We start from the raw sequence: 25,604 nt of genomic DNA, 5'->3' as shown, positions 1-25,604 counted from the left end.
CCTGCCCTGACCGGCCCCGTTTTGCCCTGCCCGGTCCTGCCCTGCTCTGCTCTGCCCAGCCCTGCCCTGCCCCGCCCCGCGCTGCCCTGCCCCACCCTACCCTACTCTGCTCTGCCCCACGCTGGCCAACCCAGCCCCGCCCTGCCCCAACCAGCCCTACCCTGCTCTGCCCTGTGCCACCCAGCCCTGCCCCGCTCTGTCCAGCACTACCCAGCCCCGTCCAGCCCCGCCCTGCCTTTCTCTGCTCTGCCCCTCTGTGCCCTGCTCTGCGCTGCCCTGCTCTGCCCTCCAGCAGCGGGGTCGTGAGGCCATGGCAGAGGTAGGGTCCCAGGTCTCCTTTTTAGCCCCGTCACCGGGAGAGTTGCCCGGGCACGTCCGTGCCCTCGGCTGCGGCTGCTGCTGGCCCCTGCCCTAAGCTGGGGTTTGCAGCCATAACCCCCACCAGCCCGGCCTCAGCACTATCACTGTCGCCGGCCTCTGTTTTCTTACATCCACAACCTTTGAAGGGAATGGCTGGACCCTCCCCAGCCTGTTCCCCTGGTGCTGCCAGCTGGCCCCCTGCTACGGCTCAGCGCTGGGCGCCGCCATCTTGAGCAGGGCGCTGGAGGCCGCCATGTCACCGCGTGGGGCGGGGCCGATAGGAGCATTCAACCGCCCGCGTGGGGGCGCTGCCGCTCGGGGGGGGGGAGCGGGTCCGGGTGCGGGTCCGGACGGGTCCGCAGTGATGGGAGAGTCCCGGGCAGGAGGTGCGGGGGGGGTCTCTGTCCCGTGGGGTGAGGCCCCGGTACCTGCGAGGCTGCCTACGCACGGCCCTTCAGTACCATGGTCGAGGTGCTCGGCGAGCGCGGAGCACTGTAGGGAGAGGGGAGGGGGGAGGGGCCCTCACCGGCCTCGCCCCCGGACAGGGCTCGGCGCACCCTGTCAAGAAGTCTGTCAGCTCTGTGGCTTCAGCCCCGAGCCCAGAGCACCAGAGACGTCGGCACAAGCAATGGGAAGTTTTCAAAGAAATACCCACAGACATTTTGTAACGCGTGTGCTGCCCTGTGAGGGTTTGGAGATGGCGGGTACCTTACCAGCAGTCGCTGCAGCGGTTGCTGCGTGTTCTGTTACAGCTCCCGCAGCCTCTGCCTCCCGCACTGCCTTCCCGCGGGCTCTGCCTCTGGCACTCCTGCCCTGCCTGACATTACCACTGGCATTCCCTGCCGCGGGAGGTTTCACCGCTGTGCCAGCTCACTTCACAGACAGCAACCTCCTGTTTGGAAGGGAGGAGTTTTGAGAAACTGCCTTTTGTCCTTGGAATTGACCTGAGGGCAAAGAGGATTTGGGAGGGAACAAGCATAAAATACCATTATTTTGAACAGCACGAAATTATTCTTTCCAAAAATAATGTTTCACGCCACAATGGGATAAGATTTTTACATTGATGTTGTGTACCTCAGAGGTCCCCTTTGTCTAACTTTTACATAGAGCAGGGTAGGAATAACTCATCACAAGCTCTAATGTTTGCTCAAGTAATGAGCTCTGAGCCTTCTCATGCCCAGCTGCTGGGCTACATTCTTGTGTTTCTGTGACGTCTCAATATTTTCGGAACCTGCTGTGTGATGGGTGTTCAGGACAGGAGAAGCAGTAGGTTCCATTGTTGGGCACCAACACTGACTTGGTTGGAGGCATTGTTGTACTCTTCTGGTTGCTTGTAAAACTCACTCTTTGTTGGTTCATGTCATCCTGCTACATTACTTCCTGTAAGAGACAAGTCCCATCACAGATTATGTTTCCTCCAAGGTTAAATCTCCTTGAGGCACACACTGGGTCTCCCCATCCTTCCACATTACCCACCAAATGTACCCAATCTAAGCCATGGTGTCCTCAGATGCGTTTTAGGTCCATGTTTATATTATCATGTCCTCAGATGTAGTCTGCACCTGTGCCTCTGTCAAAGTATTCTCAGAGGTGTGAGGATGTCCCCCCTTCTCTTCCTTTCTCTCAGGTTTTATTGCTGATCAGATGTCATATATTATGGAATATCCCTTTGGTCAGTTTGAGTCAGCTGTCCTGGCCATGTCCCGTCCAAAGATCTTGCCCACGCCCTTCCTACTGGTAAGGAGAGCAATGTTGGAGAGACACAGCCTTGATGCTGTGGGACCCCACTCAGCAGTAGCCAGAACACTGGTATGTCATGAGCTCCTTTCTAGATACCAACAGGAGGCACAGCACTGTGGGGGCTGCTAGGGAGACAATGAACTCCATTTCACCTGAACCCATTATAGCTAATTACTGTGTTTGCAGGTCAGTACTGTGGGGATAACACTTGAGCTTGAAGATAGCTCCCTTATCACCATGTACTCATGGTTTCAAGGTAGCATTTCTTATCTCCATTCATGTTTTATCTTCTTTGCTTTTGACACCTTGCCAGCTGCTCCTGAATCCACAAGACTATGTCCCCACCACACTTAATTTTCAGTAGAGTTGTTGAGGAGATTGAATCTGCACCAGGATATCCCAAGGAGACAAGGTTTCCTTTCAGAATCCTTGGGACACTTGCATTTGTTTTTACAGTCGCATAAAATGCGCTTTCTGAGGTGCAAAATAACCAATGATCTTGGGCAGCTGTCATGCTTCTGATCATGTTAGGAACTTTTAGCCCAAAAGCCAGTCATGCTTTGAAGCACCTGCCCTCAGCCAGACCTTTATTTTCTTCTCCAAAGATGCTTCAAAAGCAGGAAGTCTCCTCGCCTCCTTTAGGCTTGATTCCAATGCTCTTCACAGCACATATGCTTTGAGCTGAGCAACCACTGCTGCTCCTCTTTGCATCGTATTTATTATAGCTAGATATAACATCCCATGATAACTATCTCTGGGATCTGAACTTTATTTCTAATACTACTTGACCTTATTTTTTTAGAATATTAATCACAGATGTTTGCAATTGATATGTTGTGTTTGATGTACCCTTGATGTTTGTCATGTCATGTGTGGAGCCCTCAGGCTAGACCCTGTCTCCAGGATGGAGACATGGCAGAGTCTGCACAACTCAGAGCTCCTCCTGGTTAATTCCTGCCACATGAGGAAGGGAGAATGTATTTGCATGATGTACAGAAAGCAAACACTCAGGTGTTAATGATAGGAATAGGCTTTGCTGAATGAGAAACTGGTGAGCAAAGGGCAGATTTGATGCAAGCATTAATTGGCAGAGACCTGTGAGCCTACAGATGTGTTAAACAGCTTGTGAACAGTCAGCATCCTTCATACTGTCACCTGTGTCTCATATTACCAGCAAGACAAAATATATGCTCCTTACAGAAAAATAATGGTCTTTTGACATTTCTTGAGCTCGTTCGTTTTCCTCACATAACACATAGAACAGTTATGTAATGAAGCATTTCCTAAATTGTAAAAAAGCACAGCTATTGTTTTTTCCTCAGATAAGCTGGTACCAAAGCATCTGGATTTGAAACTTGGCACTTCTCTCCTGGGTCATTCAAAGGTTGCTCAGCAGTGCCCATGGCAAGAGGTTGATGCCATAGCATCCTGGGGGACAATAGGTGGTGTAGTGAGGATAAATACTTACTGCAGATGAGGTCAGAAAAGCATTTCAAAGAAAAGGCTGTCTGAATTGATGTGGGTTCTGATAAAGCATGCATTCTCTGCTAGAGATTCACATGTATGCCAGGTTTGCTGAGATCCCTAACCTGAAGCTCCTGTATCATAAACTAGATTCAAATTACAGAGAAATCTGATTGTGATGGTAATATAATACTGGGAATATCAAACCTCCATGTCCTCTTCACAGGTATCATGGTTTTCTGAGATAAGTACTTTTTATAACTCTCCTGATAAGTTTCTGAGCTGTTGTTCAAACCCAGATATGAAAGTGCCTTTTAGCATCCTCTGATGCTTTCAAAGGTCTCTGTCCCTGCAGTGTCATGGAGTACATTCCACCCTGTTTCCCTCATATCTTCCTTTAAATACCAAAAGATCCTTTAAAGGACACTTAAACAGGTCTCTTCCAGGAGTCTATGGAAAGCCATGAATTTGTGGACAGGCTTTTCCTCTGACTGAAGGTGCTCTCTGAAGAGGAGCTGGTTTCTCACTGCCCCTCACCTCCATTGCAATGTCTCCAATTTAAACCAAAAGAGCATGACACCAACCATCTCATAGCAATGTCCTAGCTGCATGACTTCAGATGGGGTCATCCCCATGGTCTTGGGAGGGCAGGAAGCCTTTGGAGGTAAAGTGTGAGAGAAATCATCCAAACCAACCATCCAAACATCATTGATGCCCTGAGGTGAAGCCATGAGGCTGTCTCCTGGGTTAGAGCATGGCCACCAGCAGGGACATCAGATGGGGCCTGGCACATAGCTGGGGCAATGGGCGCATCTCTCATTCCCACCAGCACAGTCCATGACTTGAGCTGTTGCTTAGCCCAGCCCAGGAGTCAGGATTTGAGCAGCCCCTCTCCATAGAATATCCTCTGCTGCTCCTGAAAAGGTTGCTTAAGTGCCACGGGCAGGAAGAGTTTGTCCTTTTCTGTGCCAGCACTGGCTTGCTGAGGGGCTGGGATGTTCCAGCATGGTATGGGAGGCAGCTGGGAATGTGCCACAGCTGGGAGGAGCATGGAGGAATGTGGAGGCCCTTTCCAAGTATCTTGACGCATCAGGATCTTGGCCTGAATTTTCTTACCCCTCCTGCCTCTCTTATCTGAGCATTTCCTGGGGGCTGTGGGCAGAGATGGGTTCTGCCAGCACCTGGTCTGATACTCCTCAGAGTGTTTGCATGGATTATTTGGTGCTGCTTCAGGATAGCTGTGCTAGGCAGGAAAGAAAGGCAGGTCAGGGACAGCAGAAAGCACTAAGCTCTGCTTGTCTGGAAGGCTCCAGGAAGGGAGGAGGTGTGGAATCTGGTCGTGTGTGGGACAAACCTGTGCACTGTTACTCCCTGGGCAGTCCTGCTCAGTGCTCTGCATGAGAAGCTCCACCTGCACAGGGCAGTGCTCAGGTGCTGCTGAAGGTGATTTGACCAGGGCATCACCAGGGGTGCAGTGAGCAGTGGGAGGGGGTGCCTGGTGGGCAAGCCTTGGCATGTGTTGTTCTCCCTTTGGAAGAAGAACTCAGGAGTTTTTGCGTGTTTCCCATGACCATCTGAGGAGGTTGCAGCCAGGTGTGGCTCCAGGTTTGAGTGTGCTGGGTGTTTATAGTGCCTCTAAATTGCTTCTGAAGATAAGGGCATGTTAGTATTTTATTGTCCCTTTTTTCATTTAAGGCATCATTCAGATCAGAGAGAAGGGAAGGACTTGTTTCCTTCTGATGGAGTTGTTCTAGCCTGGTTCTCCAGGAAAGGGCTGCAAAGCTCCCTGTTCCACCATGCAGTCCTGTGACGTGAGGGCTCCAGCCCATGAGTAGTCTATTCCCCTCTTGCCACCCTTTCTCTGTCAGCCCCATGGCCGCCCACCCCCCTCACATCCAGCTCCTATCCTGGGCTAGGGCTGTGCTCCTCTGCAGCTTTCCTGCAGGAAAACCTGGATCGCCCTCAGCTTTTCCCTCTGAGCTGACGAGGGGCAGGAGGTGAACAGAGGACTGGCTCTGTACCTCCCTGCCTGGCTTCATTCACTCATGCTCACTGTTGATGGAGCTGACTCCCAGGGCAGTCTGAGCTTCTGTCCTCTCTGGCCCTGGGCTGGCCTGCATCCAGCCTGCCCTCAAGGACCCAGCTTATCAGTAATGAGGAATGTGGCTATTGCATGAGGCAAAGATTGCCTGCCAGGCTGCCACCACATCTGTGCACTTAGTGTCCTTCTCTTCCCTGTCCCCTGCTCCTTCTAGTAAAGAAGTGGAAGATCATTTTCCACCTTCTCTGCCCTGTAGCCAAGTTTCACATCTTTGGGTGCATTCAAATTAAGGGCCAGGAAAGCTGGAGGTGAGGAACCTTCCCCTCAAAAAACCCAGCAGCAATCAGACTCTGGAATTGAGCATTTCAAATGTCCCTTTGTTTAAGCAGCAGAGACCCTGCCCGCAAACACAAGCAGCACTGTCTGCCCTGCTGTAAAGGGTGGGAGGTGGGAGGCGAGGACACAGTGCCCAGGAATTCCTCCTCTTTGGAGGCGTGACCTCTTGTACCAGCTATTTGCTGGACTCTGCTTCAGCTGCCCAGAAACAAGACATTTACAGCTGAAGGATTTAAGTGAACTTGTGGCATTTCATGGAGGCTGCAGGCTGCCACCTAAGCCCCTCGCATACTTTTCATCCTCTGCACCCAGGTCTGTTTTTTTTATGAAGGCAGCAATAACTAACTCAGCCCAGGGCTGAGCCACTGCTTCGTCCCTTGGCCACAGAAAGGGGGTGACTTCCTTTGCCTTGAAATCCATGCTGGTCCCTTCCAGCAAGTTTCGCTCTGGGGATGGGTCCCCAGGCAGCCCCTTGCTTGGTGAGAAGGGGAGAAAGCCTGACTCACTGTTACCATGAGCATGGTAACTCCATGGTACACATGATTTCACTGGTGCAAGGCAAATAGTGGTGACACCTGAGCAGGGAACACCATCTCTCTATGGGCACTCTGGTTCCAGTAATACCTGCACCCTTAAGAAGCAAGCAGGGCTGGGGAGGCCATTGCCTGCTGATAGTCCTTGGGGAGCCATGGTTGCTCCCACTGGCACCCTGGCACATGGGAACCTCCCAGCCTGGTGCCCAGGGACAAACCATGCAAGGAATGACCCCCATGTCGTGTGTCGTCTCGTCCCCCCCCCCCCGAAAGTGCTCACACTTTCCTGGGCTCCTGGGTGGCAAATCCACAGAGCTGGGGGGACAGGCCAGAGCAAGGGCTGAGGGCACTCTGCACTGTGGACCCACCAGGCAAGTAAACACAGCCCTTACCACAGCCCACCCTGCCAGGGCAGCTGCCAGGGCCCCTCAGCACCAGAGGAAAGCTCAGCCACATCCTGGCTAGAAACACAGATTTATTGTGACACCAGTTTGCAACCAGCACTCAACCCCCTCAGCAGCCATTCCAGATCCACACAGACACTCTCACTCCCCTGTGATGCCTTTGTGGCCAGCAGGCTAGTCACTGGCACAAATCCACCCACCCCCATTCAGGCCAGGGGCTGCCTGGAGCAAAAAGGAGGGAACAGAAGATGGCTTTGGGATCCTTCACTGAAATAAACCACCAGCTGGGATCTTCAGCCACAAAGCTCTTGGGGTCCCTGGGGAGAGAATGGGGTCAAACCCCCCAAACCTGTGAGCAAGAGGGTTAAGCATGGGAGATGCCACTGTGTCCTCTCCTCTTACCGTGCTCCCTTGGTGCCAGCCCAGATCCTTTGGGGAGCTGGGAGAGGTGTCAGCCCAGTTTCCACCCACAGCTGCTACACATATCCTGTCAGGTTGTAGGAGCTGAGCTCACTCTTGGTCTTCTGTGTCTGGCTGATGGAAGGACAGGGTCTTTTGCCTGCCAGCAGCTGGGGCTGATAGGTGCTTGTGTAGGTGGCTGTTGGGTCGTGGGCAGGGCAGGAGGTGCAGAGGATGAAGCCGCCAATGAGCGAGAGGATGGAGGAGATGATGCCCAGGTAAAGTGCTTCCCCAAGCTCAAACTTCATGCTGTCAGGGAGGACGGGGTTGTGGAAATCCCGCAGCACCACGTGGATGTTCCACGCCAGTGGGATGAAGCAGAGCAGCCCCCCAAGGATGAAGACCACACCGCCTGCCACCGCCACTCGGTCCTTGGCTGGTGAGCCCTGGCTGAAGACGGTGCACCTCATGCCCACGATGCTGAGGAGGCAGGCGAGGGAGGAGACAGCACAGGAGCTCACCATCAGGGCTTGGGCTGCCTGGATGTCAGCGGGCAGGTTGAGCAGGGAGCTGTAGATGTCACACTGGGTGATGCCTGTGCTGTACGTGGCGCACTCCATCCACAGCCCCTTGGTGAAGCTGACGGCTGTCACGATGCTGGAGCCGATGTAGGAGCTGCTCTTCCAGCCGGGCAGCAGCGTGGCTGTCAGGGTGCCGATGTAGCCCAGGAAGGCCACGGTGTAGCCCAGCAGCTGCAGCCCCATGGAGACCATGGTGCAGGCTGGCTGTCACCTCCCTGGGGCTTGTGGTTTCTTGCCTGGCTTTCTCGGGGCTCGCTATGGCTTGCTTACATTCCCATGGCTCCGCCGGCAGCTCCACCCTGCTCCTGGGGGTGCTGGTTTTGTGCAGCCACCGGCACGTGGGTGGGAGGCAAGGGGAGGAGAGGTTACCTGCAAGAGTGGATAATAATCCCTTCCCAATTAACGATTGACCCAAGCTTATGGAGGAGCCAAATGCCCTTTCACCTCTACTATCTCTGCAGCCAGACTTCAGAGGCAGAGCGGTGCTGCCCGGGATCAATGCCAAAGCCCTCCCTTGCGCCAGGGCTGTGGGCAGGGATGGAGAGTTGGTGGCTGCTGGGGAAAAGCAGCTGCTGCCTTCCTGGGGTTCCTTTGTTTTCTGTGCTGTCCCAATCTAATGAAGTAAAAAAGACACGGCTGTGTCATGTTATCTGGGACTTGCTGAAGGTGATTTTAGGTTGTGCCCTTAAGGCTTTTCCAGCCAAGGAAGAGGAACTATGTCTCCTTCCCATTTGTTCAGGGCTCACACAAGGCATCTTGTGCAGTCACCCACCACCCACCCTGAGCTGCCAAGGCTCCAGCAGGACAGGGGGATTCACCCACCTGAGACTGAACTATGGCTATCAGGCTTTTTGTGCCACTGGGGATAATACAGTGACACCTTCATCCCTTGGAAAGCCTGGAGGTCTATGGAGGTCAAAGCATGCTGGCAATGTCTTGGAGATGCTTCTCTGAAGTGCCCCAGCCAAGTAAGGTGATCCATCCTTTGGTGGGGTGAGCACACTGGGGTACAGCTTGTGCCCACCACCATCAGTGGGTGTTTCTCTGCCAGTGCCATCTCCTGCCCACAGCCTTGGGCAGGGGCCAGGGTGTTTGGCAGAGGTGGTCGAGTGGGGTGGTGTGTTTTCCCTCTGCCTTGTTTCAAAATTCCCCCTCCCACAGCATCTTGCGAAACTGGGCTGAGCCCACACCATGCCAATACCATGGCCGGCAGCCTCTTGCTCTAGGAATGCTGACATCTGACAGCCCCACTACCGCCCAGCACCTCCACTCATCTCCCTGTCCCCCTTCCAGAACCTCAAATGCTTCGTATAAGAGGTTCCCGTCTGCCTGTCTTGGTTCCCATGTGCTAACCAAGACCTCCCACTCTGCCTCAGGGGTGTTGCTGCAAAAGGAACACCTGGGGTGGGTCATGCAAGAGCTCTGCAGTACTTACGGAGGTGGCTGGAAACACGGTGCAGAACTGAGAGTGGCTGTGGCTGGAGTTTACACAGAACTGGAGGTGACTGGTTGGGGCAGCATGAGCAGCCAGGGCTCTGGCCCAGGGGATCAGGAGCTGCAAATTGTTTAGCTACAGCTTTGCAAAATCCACCTGCAAATCTCTGGATCAGAGGCTTATTGCAGAGCAGAATTAAACCCTTTAGGTGTCGGGAAGGACTGGCAAACTGGGATGCCTTGTTTTGCTTGTTGTCTTTCAATTATCAGGGTAAGTTTGTCTAAGTGGCTCAAGTCTGTGTCTTGCTGTCACTTCTCAGCCAGTTTTGATGGCTGGCAGATGACTGCATGACATACACCATGTGTCTGCTTCAGGCTGTGTCAACCGTCCCAGGGTTGGAGGGGCAGTGAAATGCCAGCAGGTTGCACTCCTCAAGCCCACAGGGTGAGCTTGGGTTCTCGGTTTACTCCTTCTGGCCTTGCTTGTCCTTCATGGGGTTTATTGTTGTAAAACTGTTGGTCCAAATGAGGAGCAAATGGAGACAGTAATGAAGGCTACACTGGCCCTATGCCCCCTCCCGCTTGCCAGCTGCTGGAGTTGGAGGAGGGGCAGGGAGGGCCACTGGTGACAAATTGTGCTCAGAGCTGAGCAGGGTCCAGCTGGTGTTTGGACAGGGGTGTTTGGATGCTGATAGCAGAGCTACAGCAGGGACCATTTGCTATTTTCTTTCCTTGTCCCAAACTGAAACCCTCCTGGGAACAAGAGATGTCCTGTCTGCCAGTGGCACCTTAAGCACTCGGACAGGAGCAGTGGGCAGGGAGGGGACACATGTCAGTGCTGGGGGCACCACCCTCACATGGTAGTGCTGGTGGCAGCACCCTCATATCAAGAAGCTTTTTGGTACCTCCTGGTATGGTCCACATCTCAAAAAGCTGAAGGAGTGGCCAGGGAGCACAGGCAAGTGCATGTTGTCCCTACTGTGCAGGCAGTGTGAGAACAGTGCCTGGGAACTCCTTGGAGTGACCTCAGAAGGCACCATGGATGCCTGAGCAGGACCATTGCCCTGTCTTCACCTGCACTACACCCATGCTGTTTGCCTTCCCTTCCTGTCCTCTCTTGAGCACACCATTACCTGCCTCCTGGTTGCTCTGTGCTTGCCACCATGGTAGCCCATCACACTGTCCACATCATGTGCCCATCACCCTGTCCTCACCATGCCCACTGTGCTGTCCCCTGCACAAGCCCACCACACTGTCCTCATGGTATGCCCATTATGCTGCCCCAGCACTCCCCATCTCAGTGCCCCCTGTGCCTGCCCCCCCACCTTATGCAAATGGCTACAAAGAGCACTTAGTCATTCTTGTTAATCACCTCCTCCCTCCCCTGTCCTCCCCTGGGGATTTTCTCACAAATGGTGTCTAACTTTTCCCTTCTGTATTTTGCTTTTCCACCAGAGAACACAGCCCCTCTGCCCCCAGTTGGATCCTCTGTTTACACAACTGGGACAAATTTCACACCCCAGGGACTGCTGTTCCCACACCTCTGGTCCCTCTCTCCCCTCCCCTTGCCCCTGCCCTGAAGAATTTGTGAACTGTCAGCTGAGGAAGGCCTATAAAGGTGTCCTCACCAAGAGTCTGTGGCATCAGAAGGGACACAGTTTCCTGCCACCATGGAAGCTGCTGCCTGTTGCCTACCTCCTCAGGGGCTCCGGGTGCCTGTGGCCAGTGCTTGTCCAGTCGCAGGGTTGGAGCAAAGGGGAAGGTACTCGGGTGCTGCACAGCCTGGGAGGACTGGGGAAGGCAGGGGGTGCACAGGACATGGGATGGCAAATGCTCTAGTTGGATTCAGGGTGAAGGCTGTGCAGCTCCCTGCTCTCATGGGACTCCACTGATCCTGGCATCTGCAGATTGAATAGAGGGTGCAGAGTCTGGGGAGCAATGCTGGAGGCTCCCAAGTGTGCTGGGGGTGCTTGGAGCAAGGTGAGGAGCGCCAAGACAAAGGTGATATGAGCACACTTGGATAAACCCAGCATGCCAGCCACACACCCGGGCAGGGGCTTGAGCCAGGTGGGGCTGGGGGTGTCTGGCTTTGGTGGTGGGGAGCAAAGCAAAGGGGAACAAGGCCAGGGTGGGTGGCTGTTGTGCTGAACCTGGTCTCTGCACCTAGATCCCTACCTCTCTGGAGACCGTGGCTGCCCCAGGCAGAGGAGAGAACACGGGGGCAGAGGGAGCAGCTGGACACTGTAAGTTTTACATTCCCTGTTGTGTCCTGTCCGGTTTCCTGTTGGCAGGGTTGGGTTCCCTGTATAGCAGAAATCCAGCCTCTCACCTCAGACTCCTTCATCCCCGGCAGTGTTGCACAGCACCACTGTGCCCACCTCCCCTGGTGCATCACCCCTCTGTCCCACCAGCCACGAGGCCTTCCCAGGACAAGGCAGAGACACCCCCACCACCCCACAACCCCTCTCGGGCAGCCACAGCCGGCACAGCCGCATGGCAGGGGCCTGAGGGGACCGCCTGTTCCCAGGGCATTCCGACGGGGGTTAGCAGGATGCCTGGGCATGAGCTCTTGACCACGGAGGGAGATTACGCTGGCAAAAAGCCCATCGAGGAGGGAGGTAGATGGCAGCTTCCCTTGTGGGGGCATGAGGACCTAAACACAGGGGCGTAAGAAAGGGGAGAAGCCGGTGACAGGGCGGGCTGACCCTACGGGGATCTGCCAGCTCTGTGTGGCATCACACCCGCCAATGGGACATAAAAATCCCGGCTCTCGCTGCCAGCTGAAGTCCCCGTGTGTCCCACTGCCTCTATGCCAAGAGAAGGGGGCAGCGGGAGCCCTAGGGAAAATCTCAGCCCGACTGTCTCCTCAGGCTTGGACACGGGAGGTGGCGGGGGACGGCGGCCCCGACAAAACCATGGCGTTTTTCCACCACCCGGTCAGGTAGGTCCCTGGTACCGGGAGCCCGGCCCAGCCCGAGGGCAGCGGGCAGGCAGGGCTCTCACCCCGGCTCTCCCCACGCAGGCTCCTCTGGCCCAAGTCCAAGTCATTTGACTATCTGTACAGCGTGGGGGAGAAGCTGCTGGAGATCTTCCCGGTGCAAGCCACTCTCTGCCTCTACGATGACTCGGACAGCGAAGAGGAGGAGGAGGAGAAGGAGGAAGAAGAGGAGGAAGAAGAGGAAAAGGAGGAGGCAGAGGCCACGGCTGCAGGTCTCTAACTACAGACAGGCAGCGCCGTCAGCCCGGCGTCAGACCGCGGTGCAGCAGCCGGGGCTGCCCCAAGGCAGATGCCGTCCCCGCAGGCCGTGCCCGGGCAGGCAGCAGACACAGACCCCTCCTCACGGCGTCACGGGCTCCGGCTCTGACCGCACCCTCGCTGGCCCAGCGCGGAACCTCCGCCCGGGGGTCCCAGCGCCGCGCTCTGACGTAGCGGAGGACTGCGAGTCCCACAGCGAGCCCCGCGATGATGTGTGATGTGGATGTGTGAGGGCTTATGCCTTAGCAAGCTGGGGGCAGAGGAAAGCACAGCTGCTCCCTGTTCCCTTTGTCCTTTTCAGTCTGCAGGCAGCATGCTGTGGCCTTGGTTTCCAAACATGACTTTCTTTTCCCAGGGAATGTCCTCACCTTGGCATTTTCAGAACACCTTGCCCACAGCTGCAGGTCGAGTTGGCACTCCCAAGGCATGTGTGGGAAATTTGTGCTGTTGTCCCTGACTCTACAGGCGGGGATTGGTGTTAGCCAAATTTATCCATGCTCGGTGTGGGGGCTGTTGGCTGCTGTGGAAAGATATTGCAATTATCTTTTGTGTTGGTTCCCCCAGTGACTCAGGTACCTGCAGCCCTTGCGAGAGTGGTGGGGGATGGCCTAGGGAGGGCAGTGATTATTGGTGGTGGTGGTCAGGGAGTGCTTGTCGCCACCTGCAGCACATGGTGGTTGCTTCTCTGTTCCTGCCACAGATGGAGCTGTGGAAGAGCTCCGCCAGCTCTGTCTGCTCCATCAAGGGCCCTGGGCACATTACAGAGCATCAGACGCAATGTATGGGGTGGTACTCCTCTTGGGAGGGGCTCTTCTAATAGTCATTGACCTCTTCATCATCTGGAGGTGCCAGCTTCAAAAAGCCACCCACCGTTATCCCTGCAGTTTGTATTCTGTAAAACTTGGTATATTTCTGTGCAAAAGAAAAAAAAAGGAAGTATTTATTAAAAAATAAATCACTGAGTGGCACGAAGTGGCTTTTTCCCACAGGGGGATGTCTCACTGGGCACAGCTGGATTTCCATCTCATGGGGGTGCTGGAGCTCAGCTTTGCAGGGTGATGAAGAGAGGTGTTTGTCACCAGCACAAATACCCTGCTTGCCAGGCACCGCGGCAGCACAGTCCTCCATGAGGAGGGGACTGATCGGGTGTGTCCTGCTGTGGAATGAACCTCACACATCTGAAAGGAGCCTTTGACTTCCTGGGCATGTGGTGAGAACTGGAGGGTGTCCTGTCAGCCCTGACCAGGCAGTAGGTGAAGCACAGGGGGATTTCCTAAGGTCCTTGAGGAGATTTAGGTGCAATAAGTTTTCTTGGTTCTCCTCTGTGTGCTCCTAAACCTCTTAGATAATCCTCTTTAAATAGCAAGACTAGGGCAGTGTGGGATTTATTTTAAGCCCGTTCAAAACCAGATTGATTCTATGGTCAGGTCTCTTGGACTCTGTCTCCATTCAAAAGTGTTTAAAATACAGTCGTTCACCCAAAACAGATCATTTTATCTCTGTGTACTCCACTGAGATAGAAGAGATTAACTCAGGGGTGCAGCTCGGTGTTTGGATGATCTCTGTCTCCTCTCCAGCTCTGTGGCGGGACTGCCATGGGCAGCGCCCTTGGGCTGCAGGAAGGTGCGGGGCTGAGGCCTCACCTTGAAGTGTGGGTTGGTTGCGTGAATACAATTTCTGGGCTGCGGGAGCCTCGGGAGCTGGGGGGAGGGAGGAGGGCCCTTGTGAAACTCCTGGGTTTACTCCTGTTCCCCCTGTTTTGCCTCTGGCCATAGTGATCCTTTTGGTCCGGCAAACTTACCTGGGGGATCAGTTCTGAGAGAAGCTGCGGGGTGGCAGAGGGTGGGGATGGCAGGTGAGGCACTGATGAGTAGTGGCTCATTAATTACGCCTGCTGTGAGCAGGGCGGGAGAGGTGCCGGGAACTGCCATTAACATATTCAAGAAGAGGAAATGTGGTTATTAAGAGCTGGGCAGAGGAGAGGAGGAGGTGAGAGAGAGCAACACGTGGAGGGACAAAACACCACCAGAAGAGAGAACAACATCAGAGGAGAGCAATGCCAGAGCAGAGAGACCTGGGCTGGTGAGGAAGGAGAGGGAGAAGTTGCCTGAACTGAGATTTTTCTCTACACCCCATGGTGAGATGGCATCCTGTCCCCTGCAACCCTTGGAGGACTACAGTGGAAAGGACCCTGAAGGATCACAGTGGAACAGGTATTGCGGACCTGCTGCCCGTGAAGGATCCCGTTGGAGCAGTTGTAGACTTGCAGCCTGTGGAAGATCACAGAGCACATGTTGTGGACCTGCAGCCATGGAGGGGACTGTGCCCAAAGTAGTCCATGGCTCTGTGGGCAACCTGTGCTGGAGCAGTGTGTTCTTGAGGAACTGTGCCTGGTGGGAGGGACTCATGTTGGAGGGGTTCATAAAGGACTTTCTCCTGTGGGAGGAGCCTCATGTTGGGGTAGGGGAAGACTGTGAGGAATCCTTCTCCCACCTGGTGATGTGAGCATTTGGGTGCTGATGGTGTTGTCCTGAGATGCTTGGAGGAAGGGCACTGCCAAATGCCAGCATTGTATGGGGTGAGGAAATAACAGGGGTGATTCTGTGTGCACCCCAGGCCAGATGCATGTCTCCTGCCTGTGCACTGTGCCCCACTCTCCCTCCTCACAGGGATGGGCAGGATCTACTCCATACAGAACATCTTCCAGACCATGTACCACCTCAGCCAGGTGCTCTTCCACCATGTCCAGAATTCTCTGCTCGATGCTGTCCAGGTGACATCAGCTGCTCTTAAGACTCTGCAAGGACTTTCTTTTTCCTTATCAAGGCACGAGCCAGGCACAAACTCTGTAAACTGCAGACTGCACCTCATGGTAGCAGGATGGTTCTGCATGGCACTGAGTGTTTGTGGTCCTGTTGCGGTCTTAGACTGTGGTGAGCCCAGTCCTCTGCCCTGCTTGGACAGCTTAATTCTGACCCCCTGAAAGTCCTCAGCCAATTGCTGCGGTCTGTTCTTCATCTTCCACCCCCAAAACTTTTGCAGAATTGTTGTGTATTTTTAAGCTGCTGGTGGATTTTATTTCCTTGCTCAAATGCTCTTTGGGGGAGGTAGCATTGCCTGTTCTCCCCATGGGAGGTGTGGAGCTGGAGGAGCCAGGAGTTCCCATCACTGCAGCTGCTGCTGTGCCACCGTCTGCTTGGCTCCCATCCTGCTGCAGGCAGTAAGACTGTTCCTGAGGTCTGGGTTTATGCAGGAGTTTAGCTCTTTCACAGAGAGGTTTAAATGGAAAACTTCCCCATGGTGACTCTCTGGATTATAAGACCTTGTATCAACAGTGATGGCACCAGACAAGCCATGGAACATTGCCCATTTGAGCAGCAGTAGGTATTTGTTAGGTTGCCAGTGCTGGAGGGCAGATCTCACCCAGATCTGCTGCCAAGCTGTAAATTCAGCAATGGTGCAAGAACACAGTCAGGGGAATTCTTGGCCCACATGCTCTTTAGCTGAAATAAATAAATAAAAAAAAGAGCCCAGTTAACAATGTTGCTGTTTCTTTCCTCCTGAAGAGTTTAATAACACTGGGTTCTGAGGTGACACTGAGGTGATGGGTCTGCAGGCATTGTGCTTTCAAGGCTTAACAGGATCTTTCTGTTCCACCTTTAAGTAACTGTAGCCCCATCTGCAGGTCATCCCGATGTCCCAGAACCTTATTTACAGACAGGGATAATTGGGTGTTTTCTGCCTGCAACTGTGACTGTAAATCTGGCAGTTGGACGTGGACTAATAAATAACACAAGTAATTGCAGGTCTGAACCTGGATGCTGAGCTGAGGAGAGCACTGAGATCTATTGCAGATGAGAGCTGGGATGGTGCTGGTGGGCTTGGACTGGGAGGGGAGCAGAAGCAGGTGTCCTAGGAGACAATCCTAGTGCACTCCCCTTGGCTGTGCCTGTCCCCAGGTGGGCACTGACCCTTTCCCAAGGTTTGCTGGGCACTCAGAAGCTGTTTGGCCCAGAGCTGCTCAGGACAGGAGTAGTCTCCAGCCAGTCTCTGCCCTGAGAGGTGTCTGGGGTCCCTCCAGCCACAGATGAGGTGGCAGGGGGATGCATGGGTAGGGAGATGGAGCATCCCTGAGCAGCATGCTTGCCTCTTCCCCATCCCCCCACTGCTGTTAACTCTTCTGAAGTGTGCCCTGCTGCAGTGACAAGACACACAGACACACGGGTGTGCATCCTCTCTGTGCAACATGGAGACCTTCTGCCCCTGCCAGTGCTGCTCAGCTGCCTCGCCTGCTTCCTTGCTAGGGCAGAGAAGAAGGACAGGGATGCAGGCAGCTCCACTGGTGCTGGCTTGGCTCTGCAGCTCAACATGCAGTTTTAAAAGTCTGAGTGTTCCGGAGACAGCCCAGGAGGCTCCTGGGGGAGGGATGCTCCCTAGCCACCCCTGCTTGCCTGCCTTAGGTAGAAGACAAGTGCTGAAGGCTTCAGGGGATGCCAGGCTCGTAAGTGCAGAGTGGGGTCTTGTCAGCAGCCACTCTGCTAGCTGGGGGAGGTGGGTGACAGCACCGGTCCTGTGTGAGCAGTGTGGATGTGTCCCCGGCACTGCCTTCCCCTGGGCACAGCCTTGGCTGGGGGCTGCAGCCTGTGAGAGCACAAGTGTGTTGCTTCCAGGAACACTCATCTGTGCATTGCAGGTATGGAGGCCACAGTGTGCCCTGAGGTGAACAGGCAGGGCAGCCAGGGGGGGATGTGTATTTCACAGTCTGGGCAATGCCTGTGTGTCTTTGTATGTGCAAGTCTGTGTTTCTGTGAGGTGCTTTTGCATGGTGTCATCTGCACTGGGGTGCAGCAGGACTGTGAGGTCTGAATGTGATGCTGGGGCTCAGCAAGGCTCATGGGTGTGTCTCATTTTTTAGACTGAAAAAAACCAGTGAATGACCACACTTTGCAGCTCCACAGCAGCCTTTGCATATTAATATAGGGTCTCCTCTACTGCTTTCTGAAACTAGATGGTAGCAGAAAACTTGGCAAGGCTCTTTTTATATAGTAAACCTTAAATTCCAATATAGGGGAGATTTCTATGGTGGGGTTTGCTGGGTAGACCAACAGCAGGCTCAGGTTCCCTGGGGAAGGAAGTTAGTCAGGTGCAAACACCCTTGTGCACACAAAGTCTGTCCCTTGCAACTTCATGGCAGCATCACCTGCCAGGGCATAGCCTTGCACTTAAACCCCTAATGAGTTTTCTTGTCCCTGGGTAGGCAATGGTGCTGAGAGCCATAGGCTGGTTGTTATGGCACAGCTCACTGGGGATTCTGTTGTCCTGGCAATGGCTGAGGAGCCTGAATGAGGAGAGCATCTTTCATGGGCCACAGGCAGATGTGGGATCCCTTGGGAAGAGTGAAGTGCTCTGCAGGACTCTTACTGCAGCATCAGTGATAGCTGGAGGTAGAAAATATGGGGTGGGCCCAATCCATGATGTTTGACTTTCTCTCTTCCTGTGTTGTGCTGTATCTCGGTGTTCAAGCCATGTGGTGTGTCCTTCATGACTTCTTGTGGATGTTTTTGCTCTTTTGCAGGTCTCTGAAACAGAGTGTGTGTCTGTGGTCTCCTCACATGGAGGATGATGGGCAAGACTAATGGTCTGCACAGCTCACCAGCCAGCTGCCACCCCTGCCCACCCACCCAAACCCAACTGGAGGGTGATGGAGAGGGAGCAGGGCTCAGCACCAGGAGGTCAGGCTGGTCCCTGGTTTGGATGAGGGGAAGCAGTGGTGGGGCAGGAAAGAGGAGGATCAGCTCGATGTGTTTGCTGAGAGCTGGCATGGGCCAAACCTCAGCTACCTCCTGCCTCCAGTTGATCTTGCTGCAGGAAGGTGCCATGATAGCACAGTGTGACTATGGCCCCCCCTTTTCCTCACTACAGGAGCTGCTCAGCCCAGGATGACACCTCATCAGAGCTGCACAGAGGGGGTCTCCAGGATGGAGGGGAGCAGCCTGCTGCCTCTGCTTTCCGAGGCAGGGGAGCCTTAGCCAGGTACCTGTGTATGGCACCAGTGTGGGGTGAGCCTGAGCCTTTTTTGCCTGGCTTTGACACTGGGGACTTGCACGGGGTCAGGATCCCCTCCTGCTGTTTGGCATTCAAGGGTTGCAGGGGTCAGCACCTGTGAACGCTGCTCTGTGTGTTCCATTGCGCAGGAAGAGGGATGTGGGAAAGCTCCATCATCTCTGGGGCCTCTTTCACTTGCTCTTCCCCAGTCACTCACATGTTCCTCATGTGGGAATGGCAGCAGGACTGGGGAAGGAGCTGCAGGACTCTGCCAAGTGGGCTCTCTTGCTCATATGTTCTTGGTCCCACAGTATTCACTACCAGAGAAGAAAAGGGAAATGTTTGGGCTTGAGAGGGAGCTGTGAGAGTTTTCTTCTCAGTTTACCCTGCATTTCAAGATTTTGCTTTCTCCTTGCTCTGCAGACACCTCCTGACTCTGCTCTCTCCCCAGGACAGTCCGGCTGATGCTGATGCTGAGAGAGTGGGTCAGCAAGAGCTTGCACGAGGAGCAGCAAAGGCCAGACCCCTTCCTTGAGCGTTTCCAGGGCCCTGAGCTCCAAACAGTGGCTGCAGGCACTAGCAGCAATCTAGAGGAGGAGGAGACTGAAGAGGAAAACAAAAAGTAGGGTTCCTTCCCTGTGACCCTAGCTGTCCTTGGCTGGAGATTAACCATGCACGGTGCTATGGGGAGCTGCCAGCAGTGGGAGCAAATGGAGGTGGATGGGATTGGGAAAGGAGGAGGTAGGATGCAGTGGTGGGAAGAATCATCCCAGTCATCTTCAGCCTCTGTCCTGGCAGTAAGCCTGGCTTTGCCTCACCCATAGGGTCTTCTATCTCCTAGTCCACTCCCTAGTAGGAAACACACATTGTATGGCTCATGACAGCTTGCAGACCTCCCCATTTTCACAGCAGTTCAACCCTGGAGCTGGGGTTTGGAGCCAGTCTTGAGTCTGTAGAGAGGTGCATCTTCAGCTTGTGAGAATGAGGAGCTGGGGACAAACCAAGGGGTGCAGGGTCTCCAGCCAGGAGACTACAGCAAGCACAAATACGTGGGATTTGCCAGTCTTATTCATCATCTGCAGGATGAAGGGAGGTGAAGGGATTGTCTTGGCTGCCTATGCCCCCCACAAAAAGCTGACACTGTGATGGCAGCTTTCTGAAAAGGCTCTTTCAGATCCAGCCCTTTCATCTCAGTTCATACTCCCAGCAAAAAGTAATAACCTGGCTTTTCTTGTGGTGGCTAATTAAAGGGCAAAGCTCATAGACTATTCTGGTCCCTACCATTATACATCGTAATTAAAACACCAAATAACTACAGCTTTCTGTAGAAGAAAAGCATTTGAGACTTGTATCTGGGCCTTTATTGGTCATGGAAAAAAATCCTGTACCCTGCAAGGTTTAGGGAAGCTTGTTAATTATCAGAGGGAGCTGATGCATGCCATGAAAGGGCTGCTCAGTGCCAGCAGGCTCCTGGAGAGATGGTGGTAACTTGTGTTGTTTTCTAGGTCCTCAGCTCCACAGGTGAGAAGAGGTGAAATCTGGTAACTCCCGACATGAGCTGTCGTTCACAGCTGTGGGAGCCTCCACACTTGCAGATTTTGGGAAGAGGCAGATGATTGTTCCCTCTTCCTGAGTTAACCAAGAGCTCTGATTTTCCAGCCCTGGCCGTGCCCTGGCTATCGGTGTGATATCTGGCTCCCTGGTGTGGGCAGCAGTGGTGATTTAAAACTGAAATTACCAACTTAATTAGCACTGTTATTGAGTTTATTAGTGCTTTTATTAGTGCTTGTGGGTGTTCCAGCAGTTCTGGCTGGCTGCAGGTGAGTCAGTGCTGCTTGTGTGTTGGTGCTGTATGTCCTAGGGAGAAAAGAGTTCCTTCCTCAAAAAAAGAAGCATTTAACTCATAGTTTTTGAGCAAAGACTTTTAACAGGGAGGTTGTATCACCTGCTCATCTATGACTCTGCCCAGAGTGAATGTGAAGGACTACCACTGGCTTTGCTCCAGTCCTAATGCTCTGGACACCATGGGGAAGGACACTTCAAGGCAGAGGTTTTACTGTTGAAGCTGCCAGAAGCAGCGTGAGGTGGGCACGGGGAATTTGTTAGCAAGTTCATTGGCAAGTGGGTTGTTTTTTCCCTATCACTGAGTGAGTTTTGCATATTCAAAGCTGGAAGGGAGGGAGGAGGGAAGGGGAGAGAGAGGCTTTAGCAGCTAAGCCTATCAGCTCAGCCACAGTTTCTCTTCCCTGGCTTCTCCTGTGAGATCTGTTGACTGGAGCACACACATCTTATCTCAGCATCCCAAGATGTGCACTTGGGTGCAGTTCAAAGGCTGGACCCAGGACTGAGCAGACTGCAGGCAGACAGCTATAAGCAGCACAGTGATGTAATCCTTGCAATGCCAGCTACTCCCTGGGTTGCTGCTCTGGGGCTTGAGCATCCCCTCGTGGTGCTCCCTTATCTGCATCACACTTTCCTTTCTGCTCTAATTAATCTTACCTTAAGATCTGTTTGGTATCGATCCATACCTCATTTGGGAGAGGCAATGTCATGTAATCCATGTAATCAGAGGTTTTCTCATCACCCCCTTCCATACATCTGTTTCTGGTTCTATCAGTGGGGTGCTGTCGGCACTTAGGTCACATACTTCACCTTACTGCCCTTTGGTTTCCTCTCTTGGTACGTTACTGGGACCAGTTTTGGGGTTAAAGCACCTTAAACAGTGCTGGACATTTTTGCTCAACACTGCTGGGGTTGTTTTTAACTTACAGACTGGCACTCAAGCTGCAGCTGCGTTTGAGCCAGTCTAGCGTAGGGGATGAAAAACGTGGCTCAGATATTTCCTTCCAACTCTATTTGCTATTTGGTCCTTTATTTGTATGTTGCCAGCTCTGGCTTCTCTCTGCTTCCAGGAGGAAGTGGCAGACCTTTGTGGTTGACCCTGCAGGTGACTGGTATTACCGCTGGCTGGCTGTCATTGCAGTTCCTGTGTTCTATAACTGGTGCTTGCTCGTGGCCAGGTGAGCTGTGAGGCTGGAAGGTACCAGACTCTTCTAATCTCCTCTTCACATGGTAATCATGGCTCACCCAGGATCAGACAACGGGCACTGGTTGCATTGGGGCTGGTGAGAACCTAAAGGAAAGAGAGATCCATTAGCACTGTGGCTTTTGCAGTGCAAAGGCAGAGCATCCATGTTCTGGTCCTAGCTGGAAAGGACTATGATTTCAGGAAAAAGCTGCAAGGTGCATCTGGGAGGTGGTTTTCAAGATGTTGTTTTACCTAGGTTAAGGAAGGGCAGATTTTGCAGAGAAGGGGGTTTTAATTTTTAGTAGAAGAGAGACAAGTGGCCAAGCTCTGTTACAAAGTTAGGAGCCTCAGAATCAGCCTGTATTCAGCTGTAGTAGTTGGAGATGGTCACAGAGATTTGTTGTTCTCACCACCCTGTTTTATGACCTTCCCCCAGGGCTTGCTTCAGTGACCTGCAAAAGACCTATGTTGTCCTCTGGCTGGTGTTAGACTACATCTCAGATACTATCTACACGGGGGACACAGTGGTTCGCCTGTGCACAGGTAAGCAGAAGCAGCATCCTGGCTTGTGAGTGCTTTGCTTTAATCCCCTAAAACTGGAGATGAGCTGCGAGGGAGAGGCCTGATCCATTAGAGGGAGGGATTTGTCTACCTTGGCACTTACTGGTACGAAGCAGTAGTGAAAGAAAGAACATAATTAGAAGATCTAAGAAATGGAGTAAGTTTCAGAATGAAAGATTAATCATCCCAGCTTTCAGCTTCACCTTTGAAAAATTGTACCTACATTACTATCGGTATTTAGGCATATGCATGAAGCTCTGTATCTCTAATTTTGCATTAGTCAGCTAATGAATTATCTACACAGAAAAATGGTAGAATTTAATGTTCTCAGAACGTGGCAGGTGGCTGTATGTTTTCTTTTGGAACTGCAGTAACTCATGAACTGGAGGATGGAAACCCATTTCTTTGTGGCAACAGACTAAATCCCTAAGTGATATCTTGAAGTGGCTTTTGCCAGAAGAAGGGGTTGGATGATAATGCAAGCTTGTAAAAAAGAAGATCGGGTGGATAACCCTGTGTATATATGCACACACGTGCATGACATATCATAAAATGTTTCTCAGAAATGCTTGCAAAGCCTGCGGAAGAGCTGAACATAAGCCAAGATAATTCTATCATTTGATTCTCTGTTAGGTTTCTTGGAACAGGGTCTCCTGGTTAAGGACCTGAAGAAGTTACGGGATAACTACATCCACACCTTACAGTTCAAGCTGGATGTTCTCTCCATCCTGCCCACAGACCTGGCATACTTTGCTGTGGGATTGCACTACCCCGAGCTGCGTTTCAACAGGCTGCTGCGCTTCTCCCGCATGTTTGAGTTCTTTGATAGAACTGAGACCAGAACCAGCCACCCCAACCTCTTCCGCATCAGCAACTTGGTTCTTTACATCCTGGTCATCATTCACTGGAATGCATGCATTTACTATGCCATTTCCAAGGCTATAGGCTTTGGAGAGGACACCTGGGTCTATCCCAATGTCACAGATCCTGAATATGGGTATCTGACTCGGGAGTACATCTACTGTCTCTACTGGTCTACGCTGACCTTGACTACCATTGGAGAGACCCCTCCCCCTGTGCGTGATGAAGAGTACCTCTTTGTGATCTTTGATTTCCTCATTGGTGTCCTCATATTTGCCACCATTGTGGGGAATGTGGGATCCATGATATCCAACATGAATGCCAACAAGGCAGAGTTCCAGGCAAAAACCGACGCCATCAAACACTACATGCAGTTCCGCAAGGTGAGCAAAGATATGGAAACCAAAGTCATCAAATGGTTTGACTACCTGTGGACCAACAAGAAGGCAGTAGATGAACAGGAAGTCCTCAAGAATCTCCCTGATAAGTTGAGGGCAGAGATTGCCATCAATGTTCACCTGGAGACACTGAAGAAGGTCAGAATTTTCCAGGACTGTGAGGCAGGTCTACTGGTGCAGCTGGTGCTGAAGCTTCGCCCTCAGGTATTCAGCCCAGGAGATTATATTTGTAGGAAAGGAGACATTGGGAAAGAGATGTACATCATCAAGGAGGGGAAGCTGGCTGTGGTGGGAGATGATGGAATGACACAGTATGCTTTACTCACTACAGGATGCTGTTTTGGTGAGATCAGCATCCTCAATATTAAAGGTAGCAAAATGGGCAACAGGCGCACAGCCAACATCTGCAGCTTGGGCTACTCTGACCTCTTCTGCCTGTCAAAGGAAGATCTTATGGAAGCAGTCACAGAGTATCCTGATGCTAAAAAGGTCTTGGAGGAGCGTGGCCGGGAGATCCTGATTAAGGAAGGGCTGCTGGATGAGACAGCTGCAGAGGAGAGCATGGGAGGGGTGAGTGTGGAGGAGAAGCTGGACAGGATGGCCTTGAACCTGAACACATTGCACACCCACTTTGGGAGGCTCCTGACAGAGTACAACGATGCCCTGATGAAGCTAAAGCAGCGCATTACTGTTCTGGAGTCCAAGATGAGACAACAGGATCTGGAGGACTTCTCTTCTGATAGCTCAGACAGTCTGCTTGAGGAGGAGGAGAAAGCTTTATCTAGTGGGATGCAATGAGGAAGTGCAGAGATCAGATAGATGATGTCTGGCCTTATGCTGAGACAGTGCTGGTTCACAAAGCAGATCCTGTGCCTGTCTTGCCAGGAACTTCTTTCAGATCCATAGTGTTGATGCTGCCACTGCCTTGAAGGCGGCTTCTGAGATGGCTCCAAATCAGGTGATTGTCCTAGCTCCTCCTCCAGCCTGTCCCTTTTCTCATTGCCTTGATCCTTGGACTTGGATAACAAAGAAGAGAATGTCTAATGCCACTGCTAATATTTCCTTCTGCAAAAGGTTTGTGTCCATCACACCTCCTTTCTCCTGTTTGCCTTAGTGGAAGGAGGAACACATACCTGGCATGGAAGGGGGCCTGGATACGCTGATCTCTTATGCATTTTGAGGATATGCACAGTCACAGCGGGCAAAGCCTGACATGTACCACCTACCCATCCACACAGGGACCAAGAAGGGGTTTGGAAGATGTTTCATTGTTTGCACCCCAAAGAGAGAGACTAAAACCCAAATCAGAGATTTACAAATTTTGGGTTCAGCCTTTGTAACTCATTTTAGGTAAATAGTCTGCACACAGTGTCTGCAGACACCAAGTCTGCAACAAGAGATTCCTTACCTGCAAGATACCAAAACTCAAGTGAGACAGCTCGATCTGTGCCCCTTATGTCACTGTTGCTACCTAGGTCATCTTCACCATCCACACTGAGACTGGACATCTAGCTGAAAGGGCAGGCAGCTGCTGTTCTCTTGCCTGTCTCTCTTCTCTTCTGCATTGTTTGGTACTGTCAAATGGCACCTGGTATGGCCAGCTCAGTACCCTGAACACCATTCCTGCCTGAGGGATGGCATTCCTGAGCCCTCCTGCTGTGGAGGCAGCATGATTTCCATTTAGGCTGTGGATGACTTGGATGACAAATACAATACAGAGATAAAGGCTGCAGCTTGCTGACCTGACAACATCTGCTCTGCTATGTGCAAAAGGAAGACAGTAGCTGTCTCTCTGCTCTGTCTAATGACAGCCAGATGTGCCATGAAGGGTTTGACAGAAATGACATATTTTTAAGGAACAAAACAGTTGTGGGACCCAGCTGTGCCCATATTTGTTTTGCTGTGGGTAGCTCAGAGAGTGCAGAAAACAATTATTTTCTTAGGCAGGAGGTTTTCTTGTACTCGGTGGGAGTTTTGGGGCTTTGTAGGCCAGTTGCCTTCTGTAGGAGAAATGAGTGACAGAGCCAGAGAGATACATGTTTGAGGCTGAGAAGGTGGCACCATCACATGCACTGGCAAAGCTCTGCCAGGTTGTGCTGAAGCCCTGCAGTCTCCATAGTGCTATCAGCTTGTTGGTGAGGGGTGCAGTGTGGGAAAAGCCAC

General features: G+C 52.6%; 2 protein-coding genes across 2 annotated transcripts; one reads left to right on the top strand and one right to left on the bottom strand.

Annotated features, from left to right (window-relative positions):
• Nucleotides 1-1,633: 1,633 nt before the first annotated feature.
• CLDN2 (claudin 2) lies at nt 1,634-8,212 on the bottom strand. The gene is made up of 2 exons (XM_008501711.2): nt 7,281-8,212; nt 1,634-1,740 (listed from the first exon to the last, which is right to left on the bottom strand). The coding sequence occupies exon 1, from the start codon at nt 8,048-8,050 to the stop codon at nt 7,355-7,357; it is 696 nt and encodes a 231-aa protein (XP_008499933.1). The 5' UTR covers nt 8,051-8,212; the 3' UTR covers nt 1,634-1,740; nt 7,281-7,354.
• Nucleotides 8,213-18,167: 9,955 nt separating this feature from the next.
• CNGA2 (cyclic nucleotide gated channel subunit alpha 2) lies at nt 18,168-24,239 on the top strand. Its single transcript, XM_030449391.1, has 6 exons — nt 18,168-18,280; nt 18,471-18,581; nt 19,045-19,215; nt 21,506-21,613; nt 22,058-22,164; nt 22,816-24,239. Exons 1-6 carry the CDS (start codon nt 18,168-18,170, stop codon nt 24,237-24,239), a joined length of 2,034 nt encoding a protein of 677 aa, XP_030305251.1.
• Nucleotides 24,240-25,604: the final 1,365 nt, after the last annotated feature.

This window comes from Calypte anna, chromosome 4 (genome assembly GCF_003957555.1).
Source record: "Calypte anna isolate BGI_N300 chromosome 4, bCalAnn1_v1.p, whole genome shotgun sequence".
NCBI classification, from domain to species: Eukaryota; Metazoa; Chordata; class Aves; order Apodiformes; family Trochilidae; genus Calypte; species Calypte anna.
This window is presented reverse-complemented; position numbering and strand designations above follow the sequence as displayed.